Below are 17,985 nucleotides of genomic sequence, written 5' to 3' on the forward strand. Positions count from 1 at the left end.
ATTTCTTAGAGCCTTTACTGTTGGCAGATGAAGACCCAGACTTTTGTTGGCTGGAGGGACATCAAAAGTTTTTGTGGGAATGTTCCTTTTGTCCTTCGTAGCCTGCTGGTTGCGTAGCAGGTGATTTTGCTACTGGTGGTGAAGATTTGGTGGCTTATTGCACAACTGTAGGAGAAGGTGTGGGGAGGCTACCATGATACTGGGCAATTTCACAACTGCAGTACTGAATAGGAGGTCATACGTTTGCATGGCAATGTCCTTCATGGATCCAGGCATAGTAACAATGGTACTATAAGTGGCAGATGGCTGAAGGCAGGTCTTTCGGCAAGCCAACAACTTGTGAGTAAAAGGGTAGGGAGCTTTTTCCTTCACCCAGATCTCTTGGATGGCCCACTCATTGAGATATATGGGACACTTACAGGATGAGGTAGCATGGTCACCATTAAAACCGATACAGTGGGAAGAAGGAGGCACGCAATTGCCCTCAGAAGCATCTGTACCATAAGTAACATATTTAGCAGTGTTTTGACAGGACACGGGAGTGTGGTTATGACATTGAAACTGGTAGCAATGCAATTGGAATGTGCAGGTGGACAGTGATGACTTCATAACCTGCCTTAATCTTCGGTGGAAGCACTACTCATCAACTGTAAGAAAAACAGTGTGTATAGGCACTAAGTTTGCACCAACCGTTTTCATTACCCAATGGACCACAGTAATGTCCTGATCAGAGAGATAATTTTGGATTTCTCCCTTGGTCGGACCATTATGCAGTCAAGTCTAAATAACACCACGTGAAGACTTCAGCATATGATGGACCTCGACACAAACAGGACAGCTGTGGAGGACCAAAGCTGTAAGCAGTTGTTGGGCTTGAAAATCACAATTGGTCTCCAGAAGCAAAGTCCCATTATGTAAGCAAAAGCAGGATTTCACAGTGCCTGCAATTGCATCAACACCTTTCTTAATAATAAACGGATTAACTGTTGCCAAAGTCTGACCTTCTTCGGTATGTGGTACCAGGAGAACTGAGGTGCAGCTGGGGAAATCATAGAATCCTTATCCTCATTTTGTTTATGTTCAGGAGAAGTAGACTGAGATGAAGAAGGGTGGCTTATTGTGAAAAAATCCCCCATGATTGCCAGCATCTCTGATGGCACACTCCTTCCAACTGGGGCCATCTCGGAGGGGGGCTCACCTGTTGATTGTTCACACCTCCCAAACTCCAGACAGAGAGCCAATTGGCACTTGGGAAGGTAACAGCTCAGGCATTCCCTGCTCCCTGGGACTGGCGTGTACCAGGGGGTACCTGCGAACTCCATCTGTCAACCCGGGGATGGGAATTATGCGTTATCCAGTCACCTACTACGCGTCAAATGTGTTGGCTGGCTTTCACTAGCACACAGGAAGGAAGAAGAAACAAACAGAAACCTCGAATGCCAAAGCAGAGGAAGGGGAGGAGATGGAGAACAAAGAACGAAGGAAAAACCAGACAAGGGACTGTTCAGAAGCCGGGCTATCGAAACTTCAGAACGAGTTACTGAAAATACCCAAGACATGTTCAAAGGGAGGCAAAAAATAATAGCAATAATAGCAGCAGAATAGACATAGAGCATGGAAAGGGAAGAGGTGCTGCAAAGGCTGGGAATCTGTGGTAGCCAAACACAATCTCACCAACAAGTGGCGAGCTCCCCAGGGAGAATTTTTATTTAGTGGTATAACAATGAAAGGCTGCAGTGATCTATAACAGAGATTGGTTAACCACAGGCTTGTACAAACTACACTGGAATTCTGATTCTGAGTATTCGAGTAGTATTATTTTAAACTTTATTGTAACAGTCTCGGTTGCCTGGATGTACAAGTGTACAAGAAAGAGCAGCCACAACTGATCACAAGTTAGTCTGATTCTTGGGATGAATCATCCAAATGGATTAAGTTCTAACACACAATGACTGAATAATGGATGCCAATTTTCAAGGAAAAGTTTATTTACAACAATTTTCAAAGCAGTTTTCATTGATGAGTGTAGGAATGTGGCTCATTCCCATGAAATTAATCTCACAGACATTTGGATGACAATATCTGATAACTTGCAGTTTACACAGAGGCTGATTACAAGTCATACCTCTCATGTTCATCATATGAATTAAATGAGAACATATAATTTCTGTGATAATTTTATTGCAATTTTTAGATAGCATAAATTAATTTAGATTTAATGTCCCTCAACTTCGTACTATCTACATTTTTATAGCCTTACAGATTACATACACACAAAATATATATGTACTGGTGTGATTCAACAACTGTATATGATGCACATGTCTAGAGCTGAGAGATTACTCAAGATGACAGAATGAAATATTTAGCTGTGTGACTTTTCAAATCTTTGTAGAACAACATCTACAGTGTACTTCCATTCTGTAAGTAGGTAACTAACCTGTGAGCAAGAATCCAGAAAGTGAACCCTCTTCAGTTAATGAAACAGTTAGTTGCTGGAGATAATCAGCTAGTCGCACATCAGACAGGAATACACAAGCAAAAGCCACTTTGTCTGATACTGCAATGCCAGCTTCATTCTGCCAAAAATAAACATTACTTCAAACCATTTAACACACAAAAGTATTTTAGAGTATCCTTTTTTGAAGTTCTACACATCAAACAAGTGGAACAAAAAACAGAAAAAAATCAAATAAATGAGAACATATCATCTGTAAACAATGTCATTATACATTAAATGGTGAGATCCATACAACTCACTCAACCAAAAGGAACAGGAAGTTGGCATACTTGGTTAACTACTCGTGTTCATATTCTCTGGCTGCATAATACAGTCAACATTGAAAGATACTGTAACACAATTTTAAAGGTAGTTCTCCCCCATATCTTGTATATCAGAGCAATAAAAAGGACAGGTATAGTAATGCAAAAAAGTCAGTATTCTATTTCTCACACCTGTGCTCATAATATAACATTCTTAATGTGCTCTGTACAGGCTGCCAGAGACACCATAATGCATTACAAAACAACTGCTACGGTATCTGACAGCAGGAAAATATGCACTGACAATGATTTATTCTCGACTGTGATAGAATAAAACTTTGAAATGGAACATAGAACATTGACTATGACTGGGAAAGTTCTGGCAGAATGTTAATAATTTGGGAGTAAAGATAACAACTCACCAAACAGCAGAGGTGCTGAGTCATTGACAGGCACACATACAAGACTGGCATTGAACTGTTGTATTAAACACAAGACAAGTGAAAAACGTACTTCCAAAGCAATGAGCTATAAGACATTTTAATGACGTCAGTGTCAGGACAAGTTATACACAAATATTAGTCTGTAGACTCTGGTGCATCAGCGCATGTCAAAACACTGATGTTATTTCAAACAATGGAAAACCCAGGTTGGAATACCAACAATTATGAAAAGGATGGACGGCTACTCACCAAAAAAGATGATTCCTTGTATTGCAGGCAGGCACAACAAAGTGAATGTTACAGACTGAGCTTTTGGTCAAAGTGTTTTAAAGAAAAGGCACACTTTCACCCAAGCAGCCACATCTCTTGCACACTTTATCTCCAAACGCTCAGGACAGACTGCAACTGTTGTGTTGAACAAAAGCAGCAATCTGCAGTGGGGCAGGGAAGGGAGAAGGGATAGCAGGGTAAGAGTGGGGGGAGAGAAGAGCACTGTCTGGCAGAGAATGCAGGGACTAGAAGGGGACAGGACAAGGTTGTCATGCACAGCATCAGGATGCTGTGGGGAAAAGGGGGGAGGGGGATGGAGGGGGGGGGGGGACAGGTTGCCGGGAAATGGGGAGCAGAGAGGGGAAAAGACTGCTGAGTGTGTTGGCAGAGACTGTCATACAATGACAGTGAGGAGACGTGAATTGGGAGGAGGTGACAGGACAGAGGGGGCACAAACTGTTAGTTGGAGGGTGTGTGGACAGTATGTTAATGTAGGTTGTCATTGGTACTGTCTCCACACCCTCCACCCTACTATTTCTGCCCCCTCTGTCCTACTACCTCTTCCCAATTCACATCCTCTCACCCTTATTCTGTAACACTCTCTGCCAATGCGTCCACCAGTCTTTCCCCCCTCTATTTGCCTCTTTTTCCCATTCCCAGTTACCCCAACCCCTCTCCCCCACAACCTCTTGACACTGTCGCCTTCTCCTCCCTGCATGTCCACCAGACAGCAGCCTTCTCTCCTCCCACCTGCGAACTCTGCTATCCCTCCCCCTCCCCCGCCTCACTGCGGATTGATACTTTCGTTCAACATAACACCTGCTGTCTGACCTTAGCGGCCAGAGATAGCGGTCATGTGTGCTTTAGGTGTGTCTGCATGAGTGAATATATGTATGTGTATGCATGTGGACTGTGTGTGTGTGTGTGTGTGTGTGTGTGTGTGTGTGTGTTCCTTTCTTTTTTGAAGAAGACTCTGGCTGAAAGCTCAGGGTGTAACTGTCTACTTACTGTGCCTGCTTGCAACTCAATGTGCCATCTTTATGGTAAGCAGCAATGTATCCTTTTCATAATTGTTGACACCCATGAGTTGTGCACAATGCTCAGTTCACAAATAGTTGTACCTAATGACAAAAACTTGCCTACCACAAGGCCAGACTGTACACATACTGAGCCGGCCGCGGTGGCCGTGCGGTTCTAGGCGCGTCAGTCCAGAACCGCGTGACTGCTACGGTCGCAGGTTCGAATCCTGCCTCGGGCATGGATGTGTGTGATGTGATTAGGTTAGTTAGGTTTAAGTAGTTCTAAGTTCTAGGGGACTGATGACCTCATATGTTAAGTCCCATAGTGCTCAGAGCCATTTGAACCATTTTTTTGTACACATACTGAAGCACTAGCAAGCAAAGAGAAGATGAATATTAAGGTATCACATCAGCTCTACGTACCCCAAGTGAGTAAAAATAAACTTTCCACATGCAAAATAATGAAACAAAGAGACTCAGAGATTTTTAGGGTTCCGTACCTCAACTGGTAAAAGCAGAACCCTTACAGTACCACTTTGTTTTCCATGTGTCTGTCCGACTGTAAGACCCCCTTTTCTCAGGAACAGCCAGAGGTATCAAGTTGAAATTTATGTCGCATACTAAGGTCTATGGTATTTTGGCAGAGTGAAAAATTAAGCTTCTACGTCAATTCAATAAAAAGATATGGCCACTTATGTCACATGTTTCAATACTCGCAAATTCACCCATCAAAACCTATGGGTACTTTCCCTTGACCTAGAACCATGAATGCCAGTGTTGTCCATCCATCTGTGTGTCCATCTGTTAAGACCCCTTTCCCCTAGGAACAGGTGGAGGCAGCAAGTAAAAATTTACGTCAAATACTAAGGTCCATGGTACCCTGGCAGTGTAAGAAATTTAAGCTTATAAGTCAATGCAATCAAAATGTATGGATATATATGTCATATATTTTTATACTCACAAACTCACTCATCATAAACTAAACATGAACTATCAACATACTTTTCAGGCCTGGTGGTCCAGCAGTAAAACATGTGCCTGGAAACTGGCAGATACGGACTGAATCTTGGTAGAACCGCAGGTTTTTCAATCTTCACTTTACCCTAAAAACAACAAGCGGTTCAAAGTCCATGTTAAACTATATGTCCTCTTTTTCCCAGTTGGATAACTGAGGTAGGTTAGGGGCACACAAGTTATCAAAGCGACATGCAATAGAAAGACTTGTACCAGGCCACTGAGCTAAACAGCATTATAATAATAATAACTATTATTATTATTATTATTATTATTATTTATTATCTACATACATAATTAAGTCTGTACAGAACCATCAGAGCAAGAGTCATACTCACACTTGACACTTGTCTGGCTTTTTTTTTATGACAGGTATTGTCATGTTCATGATGAAGAAAAGCAATATGTAGTCTGTGTATGTGTGTCTACTGCTGACAAAGGCTTAATGGCCGAAAGCTATGTGTGTGAATCTTTTTATTGTGCCTATCGCGACTCAGCATCTCCGCTATATGGTGAGTAGCAACTTTCCTTGGAAAAGTGATTCCGTTCAATAACAACCCAGGAATACCCCAATGGTAAGCTATGAAAAGAATCCTATAATATTTGATGGGACCTAAAGATTTTCTTGTGAGTAAGATCATGACATCACTGATTCTGAGTATGCTGAGGCCACTGAAGACAGAAAACTGACTACTTGTTTCTTGTTTACATCACAAGGTGCAGCAATTTCACAGAATATCAATACCACCAACAGTAACACACTCAAAAATATAAGTGGAATACATGTCATTAATACAGTAAGGAAAGTTCTACTAGAATGTAAATAATTTAGGAGTAAAAGAGATCACTTGCTGAATAGCAGAAGTGATGAGACACTATCTAGCTGGCTCAATGTAGGTCCACAGGTGTGTGTGTGTGTGTGTGTGTGTGTGTGTGTGTAGTGTTGCCAGAAGTTTTCCAAAGTGAAATTTCCTGACAACTCCCTGATTTCCAGGCACAATTTTAGCATTTTCCCTGACAGATTTTGGTACTTGAAGGGTAAGTAAACAAATAAACTGACAAGTATTTCTGAATGTGTTTGTAACTTTAATTTTGTATGAACAGGCAGTTACTGTCTTATTTACAGGATATGTGACCAGGGGGCTGAGCAAACAGGTAAACTGTAAATAAAATCCATTTTTAGTTAAAGGATTTCTGTGTTTATTAATGAGTTAACTCAAACTTTGAATTAACAGCGAGATTTTTCTCCTCCTTCTGTACAGGATTTATGAACTTTCCAGGCAAGATAATGTGTCAGATCATACAAGAAACATAAAAGAAATGTGTTGTATATTGTAAGATTAAAATTTTGAAAATAAGAACACCACCACTGGTGTGTCTAAAGTGGCATTTTCTCTCCCAAATAATACTCAGTGTTTTGTCAAACAATAAAAAGTCAAACAAGTAATTAAAATCAATCAATGAAAATTCCTCCTTTGTGAGAAAAGTGATCACTTAATCAATTCCACTCAACTGAGTGGCCCTCTCGGCCAGTATCCATGACATTTTGGGCTTCAGTTCATCAACTTGCTGGATGATGGATCTCTTCTATCTAGCTCTCTTGCCTGCTTCATCTTTTTCACATTGCTTCTACTTTAAAGCCTCACCATACTGATCTTGAGCACTGTAAAAGTCCAGAATCATTCTTTTGTCAACATTAATCTTGAAGACCCCACCAGGTGATTGCAGGCCATCATACACTTGACTTATGGCTACAAGTGACTTGGTTTCTTGTTTGATCGTCATGAACTCCTTATTAATGAAAAACTTTGCTCTACAGAGGCTCGACCATGGCTCAGAATAAAAACCTTCTAAAGAAAGCTATACAAATTCTGACAGCTAGTTTCACCACCCAATAAGTCTCTCTAAAAACAATCAATGTTCATCTCCCTTCTCTTGTAGCTTGCACAGAGATCCAAAAATTCTTGCTTACCTAGAAGTTGTGTGGATTCTTTCTCAACTTTATCACAGTCCTTAGCACTCATCTGTGAGATTCTATTCTTGCTAGTTTTGGACTGCTATTTATCACAGGTGGATCGCAAAAGCTTATGTATCTACAAACGCTATACTTCAAAGGTGACTTTAGGAGGAGGACGGGTGCTGATAACCTCGCTGTTGTGCGCCCTAAAACACTAATCGTCATTAGGAGGAGGAGTGAGCATATTTTGATCACAAAATCCCTGAAATCAGTCCTGAAAGTTAAAATATCTTTGGCAAGCAATTTTACCTTTTTCAGCTCAGATTGGACAACATGATCTAATGTTAATTTCTTTGGCAGGAATAAGACTAACTTCGTCATCAAGTTTTACATCACATACCAATTTTGCATCAGATAATACATCAGACTTAACTATTATGGACACCACATCTGCAAGAATAGAATACAAAGCATTGGACAGGAAACATGCAGCAGAGGCCACATACTGGAATTACCTCGAACTGAGAATTACCTGCCCCAGAACAAAGGCAACGACATATATTTTCACTGGCAGCAGAGAATCTTCAAGGTACTCCAAAGTCAGTGGCCAGCTGTAAATATCTTGTGCTACTGTGTAAGTCTTTAGGAAGGGGGTGATTTTTACACCCCGATAGGATACAGCCTCATTTTCCAGCCAGGGCACGAAGCAAAACTTTTTAGGGAAGGGTAAGTATTTGGGCTTATTAAATTTTTTATAATTTGCTTTTCTTACAAGTACATTCTTCAACATATTATAAATGCCACAGTTAGTTTTTAAGGCTGCATTCCTGAAACTCTGATGAACTGTATGACGACAAGATCCCACATCAATAACAGTTGACACACTGTCCCCATTAATACTCTTCAAAACAAGACACAAGTCGTTCAAGAATGTCCAGGTTGACATTTGCCCCATTCATTGATATTTGAAACATGCTGGTAAGATTCAGGTCAGAAAGAAGTTTCTTTCTTGAAGCCGTCCAACATATTGGCAGCAGTGGTATGCCCTAAAATACAAATGAAAAGTAATGCATTTCAACCTGTTTGTTAACTCTGTGGAAATATCTGAAAGTAATATCCATTTGCTGCAACTCAGCCACCTGGTTAAGGCTCTCGTCAAATGAGATTACAAATGGAACATCGCCTTCGAGATCTGTGAGACCATTTTTCCTACAGTGCACAGCTAAGCCATTAATGATATCATTTGATGTCTTAGTCCAACCAAGCTGCATGTTACTAGCTACATTATCATTAGGGAACATGACCAGAAACAAAGCAGTCTGCTTGCCTGCAGTAGAAAAGGACACATGATTTTCGACAGCCTGCAGGGTCCATAATACTTCACCTTGTAGCATCATCCTGGATCAGGTACTTTGAAATGTGACTGTTAGCTGACACCGAATTAGTGGCAGTGGTGAAGGCAACACTGTAGTTGCTGGGAGAATGACGAAACAATTGTCAACTGTGAGACACCTGATTCACCAATTACCACCATTTCACCTAGTGTCAACAGATCATCTTTATCATGCCCAGTTATCTCCTCATGTGACAAGCAGCATTATTCAGAAACATTAACACCCCGAAGATTATCAAATATCTCAATAACATGATTACATCATCCATGTCATATTCTCAGGGGAAGAACAGTGGTCAACAACAGATGGATACATCCAGTGTCAGTATGTGCAAGTGGTGAAGAAGGGATTAATGAAAGCAACTCTCTCATCCAAAGAGGAACAAAAACATTAGGAAAATGAAATTGCGGGCCGTACCTTGCTGATCCTCCCTCTTCACTGCAATACCAACAACAAGTTCCATAATGAACACCAAAGCTTGACACTGGAAAAAGAGTGGGTAGGTTACATTAAGCACTGCAAGGATAGATCGAGAATGCCACAGTCTGGTGGTCACTTTGGAATGCTAACCTTTTGGCAAGGGTTCCCAGTTCACCTGAGGTTCCTGTTGTCCTCACTTATGTTTTAAAACATTACTGGACTACTCTTTTAATGGAATAATGCATCACCAAACCGGCAGGGTAAAAACAACACAATCAACAAAACTAAAATCCCAGTATGGTCAATGAGGGTATACAGACCACTGGGTAAAAATAAAAACATATTCCAGACTTTCTTTAAGAAACCTTTTGAGTGTGATGGATTACACAAAATATGGGGCAATGAATGGTAACAACCTTGCCCGAAACATGTCCAAAAGTCAGTCCTCGGCTCAAATACCAGCTCCAGAGTTCAACTTTTCTCTTCCTTGAACTTTTTTCATATTCACTGACCTTAGATGTTGTGTTTCACAGGCAGCCTCCTAGAGTCTATGCAATACCTGAAATCGTAGCACTACACTCACAACTGACCAAAAAGATGAATGTCCACTGTCTTCCTGACCACCACAACTGCCTTGGGTGCTTATCTCTTTCCACGTGGCTGATGAGGGCCTTTTCTCCATGTTGCTGTGAGTGAAAGACTTATTGCATAGTGTGCAATATTCCTGTAACTCTGATGTCTTGTGGTCCTTCATACCCTCACACCTCCAGTCATTCAGCCATTGAACACTGAATTTCACCTTGCCTGTTTTCACCAGGATCTACAACCTGAATTCCATAGGAGCTGCCACAGGACTGAGGACAGAAAGTTGACTGTTGACAACACCCCCACAGCAAGCAAAAGGTGGTGTGCTTTCACAGGCAAGTTGAAACACAAGTGAGAGGACAAATAAGGATCACATTGCAGGGGAATGCCCACAGTGTAGTGGAAATCCTTGTGAGGTACAAGGGTTCTGGTTCAGTTACAACCTACCTTCGCATTAGCTGGCCACACGAGTGGCTTTTCCTGATGGACAATGGATATTTGCGACAGAGTCTTGGATACCTACAGTCCCTGCCTTCAAGTTTTTGGATGCCCAATCTTGACACAGTACCTGCAGTTCTTGGGATTGGAGATCAGGTCTGACAATCAGGTTGTTGTTGTTGTTGTTGTTGTTGTGGTCTTCAGTCCTGAGACTGGTTTGATGCAGCTCTCCATGCGACCATACAGTAAAGCTGCATGCCCTCGGGAAAAATTACGGCTGTAGTTTCCCCTTGCTTTCAGCCGTTCGCAGTACCAGCACAGCAAGGCCGTTTTGGTTAATGTTACAAGGCCAGATCAGTCAATCATCCAGGCTGTTGCCCCTGCAACTACTGAAAGGGCTGCTGCCCCTCTTCAGGAACCACACGTTTGTCTGGCCTCTCAACAGATACCCCTCCATTGTGGTTGCACCTATGGTACGGCTATCTGTATTGTTGAGGCACGCAAGCCTCCCCACCAACGGCAAGGTCTATGGTTCATGGGGGGGACAATCAGGTACACCCACGCAAACCTTGTAACAAGCCACAGTCAGTCAGGATGTCCACTAACCCACACTCTCCCCACACACCAGTTTACGTCACTCTCACAGTGTTAACACTGGCTAACCTGCAACCTTTCTCACAAGATTTTAAAGAAACTTTTCAAAATAAATACATAAATAAAAATAAAAAAAGGGTTTTTACATTAGTTACAGCTTTATATGTCAGCTGAATGATGAAATGTTTATCATTTTGTTAATGGTCATAGCTATTGCGATATTTTGCACAAAAGTCTTATACTGTGTGAAATTCGAATTCGTTGCAATCAAAAATGTGTCTGGTGCATATTATGCTACATATTGCTGCATACAAAATTTAGCTAACATCTTGAATTTTTTTTTAAGTTCAAGGGAAGAGATCAATACCTAATTCCAATCCCACAAACATATGAGAATGAAATACACTCCTGGAAATTGAAATAAGAACAGCGTGAATTCATTGTCCCAGGAAGGGGAAACTTTATTGACACATTCCTGGGGTCAGATACATCACATGATCACACTGACAGAACCACAGGCACATAGACACAGGCAACAGAGCATGCACAATGTCGGCACTAGTACAGTGTATATCCACCTTTCGCAGCAATGCAGGCTGCTATTCTCCCATGGAGACGATCATAGAGATGCTGGATGTAGTCCTGTGGAACGGCTTGCCATGCCATTTCCACCTGGCACCTCAGTTGAACTAGCGTTCGTGCTGGACGTGCAGACCGCGTGAGACGACGCTTCATCCAGTCCCAAACATGCTCAATGGGGGACAGATCCGGAGATCTTGCTGGCCAGGGTAGTTGACTTACACCTTCTAGAGCACGTTGGGTGGCACGGGATACATGCGGACGTGCATTGTCCTGTTGGAACAGCAAGCTCCCTTGCCGGTCTAGGAATGGTAGAACGATGGGTTCGATGACGGTTTGGATGTACCGTGCACTATTCAGTGTCCCCTCGACGATCACCAGTGGTGTACGGCCAGTGTAGGAGATCGCTCCCCACACCATGATGCGGGGTGTGGGCCCTGTGTGCCTCGGTCGTATGCAGTCCTGATTGTGGCGCTCACCTGCACGGCGCCAAACACGCATACGACCATCATTGGCACCAAGGGAGAAGCGACTCTCATCGCTGAAGACGACACGTCTCCATTCGTCCCTCCATTCACGCCTGTCGCGACACCACTGGAGGCGGGCTGCACGATGTTGGGGCGTGAGCGGAAGACGGCCTAACGGTGTGCGGGACCGTAGCCCAGCTTCATGGAGACGATTGCGAATGGTCCTCGGTGACCCCAGGAGCAACAGTGTCCCTAATTTGCTGGGAAGTGGCGGTGCGGTCCCCTACGGCACTGCGTAGGATCCTACGGTCTTGGCGTGCATCCGTGCGTCGCTGCGGTCCGGTCCCAGGTCGACGGGCACGTGCACCTTCCGCCGACCACTGGCGACAACATCGATGTACTGTGGAGACCTCACGCCCCACGTGTTGAGCAATTCAGCGGTACGTTCACCCGGCCTCCCGCATGCCCACTATACGCCCTCGCTCAAAGTCCGTCAACTGCACATACGGTTCACGTCCACGCTGTCCCGGCATGCTACCAGTGTTAAAGACTGCGATGGAGCTCCGTATGCCACGGCAAACTGGCTGACACTGACGGCGGCGGTGCACAAATGCTGCGCAGCTAGCGCCATTCGACGGCCAACACCGCGGCTCCTGGTGTGTCCGCTGTGCCGTGCGTGTGATCATTGCTTACACAGCCCTCTCACAGTGTCCGGAGCAAGTATGGTGGGTCTGACACACCGGTGTCAATGTGTTCTTTTTTCCATTTCCAGGAGTGTATTCACAACATCCCTCATGTCTCACAAACAGTTCAAGGTGTTGAAACAAGATTTTGGCAAATGATGGCATAGAAAGAGGAGAATAGTTTGCTGTACAATAAAATGAAGAACTTTCTTATCTGCCATGATATAGGAGTTTTTGTAAAATTTGCAATGGAATGCTGTAATTTTTATGGGTCATTAATAGCTGGTGGAATGAGCATTAGTGTAGTATTGCAATAAGGTAAGTGAAGAAATTAAAATCTTATTTTTATAGTAAGAACGTGATTTTTGATAAGCTTATCATCTGAATTGCACTCAGTTCCTCATTTACTAAGCCATTGTTTCAGGATTCTGTCGCAATTATAACTGCATTAGAATGACAGAGAGATGAAATCATGTAAATTCCACTTTGTTTTGACAAAAGATGCAATTTTTAACTGCGGACAGATCATGAAAATCCACCAATTTACAACACAAACAAATGGACTTGGCCTGCAAGCAGATCAGAGAATCTAGATACAATGGGAGAGGCCGCACATTTGTGGGAAACGACAGGCCTCAGACAGGAGGGCCAGGTCTGTCAGAGATACTTGTGGGAATAGTTTGCGGTTCTGGCCTGTCATGAACATCCACTAGTGTATGACCCAATATTTACACAGTCACAAGTCACCGACAGTGTGTTGTTGAACTGAGACCGCAGTGATAAATCAGTGCAACAAATGACTTGTGCAAATACTCTTAAAAAGCACTGCTCACACCTCCGTGCCACTTTTGTTAGCAACTGCTTGGCTAGCAGCAAGCAGCAGTGGCAGCACTGACTCCGAGAAGTGGTTGGGAGGATGGAGTAGGACACTCAGCAGCTACTTAGCTGTCCCAAGCCACTGGCAATGCATGGTGGCTCCGTAAACAAACTATTTCATCTGCTAAACTAAAAATGAGATTTTCCAGTGGTCACCCCTCCCCCCTACCTGGAACTTCCCTGACACATAAGCGAAATTCTCTGGTGTTCCCTGATTTCCAGTATATGTGACAATCCTAGCATGTGTGCATGCAAGCGGGCTCTCTAGCTCATCCAAGGACTTCTTCCAAAAACTAAAGAAGTTTCCATTCTCTTTTGTGTGTGCCTATTGACAATGTTGAGTGGTCTCTTTTACTCCTAAATTACATACATGGAATTAACTTAATGCCTGTCAGGAAGCAATGTGACTACAATGGCTACAAAGACAAATATCCTGATCCCCACAACATGCCTCGATTAAATTGTTGTGTGACAACAAAGACGTAAGTGCCCCAAGAAAGACAAATGGCTACAAAGGTTGCACAGAACACTTTGATACCAGGCATCATTTTGTCACAGAAAAATTGATTCAGAAGAAATAACAGTAGGGCAAACTTCAATAATGAAATGCTCACAGACATAATGAGAATGTCAGAGTCAAGTACTAAGCATCATCTACTAACACAATACATGGACGTAGGGATGAAGTACTGAGAGGCATTGCTTCTAATGGGATGCTGGTAATTATGAATTAGAAATGATGCCTCTACTAAAAAAAAAATAATCTTCTTTGACTCTACTGTTATGGCTGTGGCTATGGTAGCTTTCTGTAGTTGTTCTATACTGCTGTATAGTGTAATGAATCCTCCCTTTTTTCTCTAGCTTATAGATTCTTGCACAGTCTCAAGGTATGTTATATCAAATATTTCTGAACCAATGTTATAATCAGTTTAGGAAGGCACTAGTTTCAGTTTCATTAAAATTATACAACAGAAAGTCAATAACAAAAGTGTCTTTTTCAACACATGAGCTACCACATTAACATAAATTCTGTGTCCTCTTTACCATAGCCACAAATCTTGCAACTCAATTTGTGTAAACTGACAGGGAGTCAAAATGTCAAATTGCATATGTCTTTTTGGAAGTTTTGTAATAAGACAACAAGTATTTAAGTATCATAGTACATAATTAACGATGACCATCATTAATTCAGTTGAGAAACTTTCACTTACACCACCTCACCACTGCTAATCTCATTTTCTCACATTACTGAAGCCAAGTACAATAAAGCTTTCCAACAATGATATTACTTGCTATAACCATTCAATTATCAAGGAATATTTTATTTCATTACTATACATCTCACAAAGCATAAAAATACAACATTTGAGGATTAACGTTGTTTACTCAGTAAACAACTTACTTGCAATACAACTTACACAATAAATACTTACTAAGATGCCATCATAATTCTCAGAGTCTGCAGTGAGAAACGCAAATAGAGCACGCAGATAAGGATCAGAGAGATGAGTGCGAGACGTGATGCAAAGTTCTCGCCACATGCTGTTTTTATCATCTGAAAACCCTGTGCAAAAATATAAAAAAAGAGACAATAAAATATATATCATCCCTTTTTACATTTACAACAAAATCTACATTTATATTCTGTAAACCACTGTGAATTCTCTGGCAGAGGGTACATCCCCCTGTAACAATTATTAGGGTTTCTTCCCATTCCACTCACTAATGGAGTGCGGGAAGAATAACTGTTCGAGTGCCTCTGTGCGTATTTCAATTATCCTATCTTATACTCACAAACCCTATGTGAGTGGTAAGTAGGCGTTGTAGTACATTTCTAGAGTCATCATTTAAAGTCAGTTCTTGAAACTTTGTTAGTACACTATTTCAGGATAGTTTAGGTCTATCTTCAAGAGTCTGCCAAATAATAATAATAATAATAATAATAATAATAAAATAATAATGACCATTTGTGCTGCCCTTCTCTGTATATGTTAAATCTCCTGTGTTAGTCCTATTTGGTATGGATCCCACACACTTCAGCAATAATCTACAATGGGTTGCACAAGTGATTCGCAAGCAAGCTCCTTTGTAGACTGACAGTACTTCCCCAACGTTCTACCAATAATCCAGAGTCCACCACATGCTTTACCCACAATTGAGCCTATAAGATCATTCAATTTCCTATCCCTATAAAGTGTATGTACGAGTTGGCTGAGTCCACAGTGTACTAGTAAAGCTAAATCATCAATCAGTGAAAAAGGAATAACATTGCACAATAAAATATGGTGCTTTACACAATGCAAAATGCCATGCATAATGAGACTGAAGAACAGTAAGCATCTTTTAAAAAAGCATTAGCGAAGTGTGGAGAAAGAATGGATAAAATTCAGGAAAACAGGTATTTGAAATATTACCTGTTGCTAAAAATTTCTTAGTTATCAACAGAAATGAAACTATATCCAATAGGTTGACAACATACTAAAAACTGAAACTGAAATTAAAATGTCTTTCTCCTCATATTAAGAAAATATAAAGTCAGAGTACAAAGAAGTAGAGAAAATTAGGGTTTAACACCACAAGGACAAACAGGGACATTACAGATGGTACATATTTTTGGACCAGGCATTAATAAAAGGAAATCAGATAAACCCACTTCAGAGTAAAATATGTGGTGTTAAACCGAATGTAAGCTTGTAAGTTATGACATTTAAGTATGTAAATGACACATCATTACGTATCATTAAGTGGTGTTGACAAACTATCCTTTTAAATTATTTCTCAATATGTAAATACACAAATTATGTAATGTTTCAGTCTACTTAGTGAGCTCATACACTCTTCACATGGTGAAAAATAATTTATTCTACAGCAGCAATAAAACGTAAAAAGAGTTGGTGCTGAAAGAATGAAATGACATGGTGGGAGCAACAAATACAAGAATCGAAAAAGTAACCACTGTGTGAGCTGTGCCAAGAAAAGATTAGAGGATCAATATGTGATGAAAAACTGGACAAGGCTGCCAGTATATACGGCCAGAAGAGGAATGCAAAGCCCAGTATGAATGACGCTCTGAAACCGGCAGAGAGGCATCACACCTTGATAACACTGATACATTAATGGTACAGATTTTAATTCCAATATACTGGAAATAGCCCTCTGCTAATGGGTAAAAAAAATTTCCTCACTTTTATCACCACACTGAAACTCGGGCACTGTGTAGCACATGCTGTGCTTCACTGGTCCCTCCTTTCATTCAAAGTTTTCTATGCACAACTCAATTGAGATCTTTCTAGGTCAGTATAGCATAATAATTTATTCAGCCAAGGATCTTACAATGATATATTTTATATCAACTTAATACAACAACAAATGTAGGTCACACTGTCAGGAGTCAGATTTCCACTTATTGTCTACTACTTTTCCGTCTATTTTGTTTGCACATGGTGGTGACATACCCAAGTTTCATGAAAAACAAAAAAAAAAAAGGCAAACAAAATCAATCTTGTGCCACTTAAAACGTTCAACATCAATATCAAGACACAGTCACCAAACTTGTTTTCAATCAACTGACACAAATTCAACAAAGAACATACTTTAAATATTCTCTTATCTAGTTCGCCATGCAAAATATGGTGCTCCCATTTGTTTTGGATGTCCACAACCTCCATTACCTCTCTAAAATACATGTAACAATACCTTATTAAGAAATGGATAATTGCTATTCACCACATAACAGAGATGCCGAGTCCCAGATAGGTACAACAAAAAGACTGCCAGGAAGTGAGCTTTCGACCAAACAGACCTTTGTCAGAAACAGACTACTAGCAATAAATACACACACACACACACACACACACACACACACACACACACAGCAGCTGGAGACTGTGGGTCTGTGGTGTGTGTGTGTGTGTTTTTCCAACAAAGGTCTTTTTGGTCAAAAGCTAACTTCCTGAGAGTCTTTCTGTTGTGACTATCTGTGACTCAACATCTCCAATATAGGATGATAGCAACTATCCATTTTGTAGGATTGTTACACATCATTCTGTATTTTTCACTGTTTGTAACAATGCCTTCAGTTTTAAAAACAATGTAAATCACTAGCAGCACTTTAGTCATATTGTTTCAAGAGTGATTACATTCTGTCTTCTATTTCAGTTTTCCCATTTTATAGACACAATAATGTATATCAGCCTACTTCCAAAAATACGTGTATCATAAATTTACATTTAATGATAAAAAAGCAATTTGTGCAATTTGTATATTGGCAACTTTAACTTTCATTCAACTGTTATGTGAATATTATTCAAAAGAATTCTGAATATGTTTTGAAAGAGCTACTCAAATTGTTAATGGGTAAAATCCCCCTTTCAAAATGACAGCTAAATGACAGTATTGTTGTCCCTGTTTAGAGGGATGTAAAGTTGCAACAATGATTTAAAGCAGCCTTAAACATTATGTTTGCTTCTAAAATTTAGATTAA

General features: G+C 41.1%; 1 protein-coding gene across 2 annotated transcripts in view; it reads right to left on the reverse strand.

The window, feature by feature from the left end:
- The window catches only part of LOC126415193 (GATOR complex protein MIOS), a 212,146-nt gene that overhangs the window by 64,883 nt on the left and 129,278 nt on the right, over window positions 1-17,985 (reverse strand). For both annotated transcript variants that reach the window (XM_050083411.1, XM_050083412.1), the window contains 2 exons: window positions 14,936-15,066; window positions 2,441-2,579 (listed from right to left, as the gene is read on the reverse strand). In XM_050083411.1, coding sequence (XP_049939368.1) covers window positions 2,441-2,579; window positions 14,936-15,066 — 270 coding nt within the window. The remainder of the gene's footprint in view (window positions 1-2,440; window positions 2,580-14,935; window positions 15,067-17,985) is intronic.

This window comes from Schistocerca serialis, chromosome 1 (genome assembly GCF_023864345.2).
Source record: "Schistocerca serialis cubense isolate TAMUIC-IGC-003099 chromosome 1, iqSchSeri2.2, whole genome shotgun sequence".
Lineage (NCBI taxonomy): Eukaryota > Metazoa > Arthropoda > Insecta > Orthoptera > Acrididae > Schistocerca > Schistocerca serialis.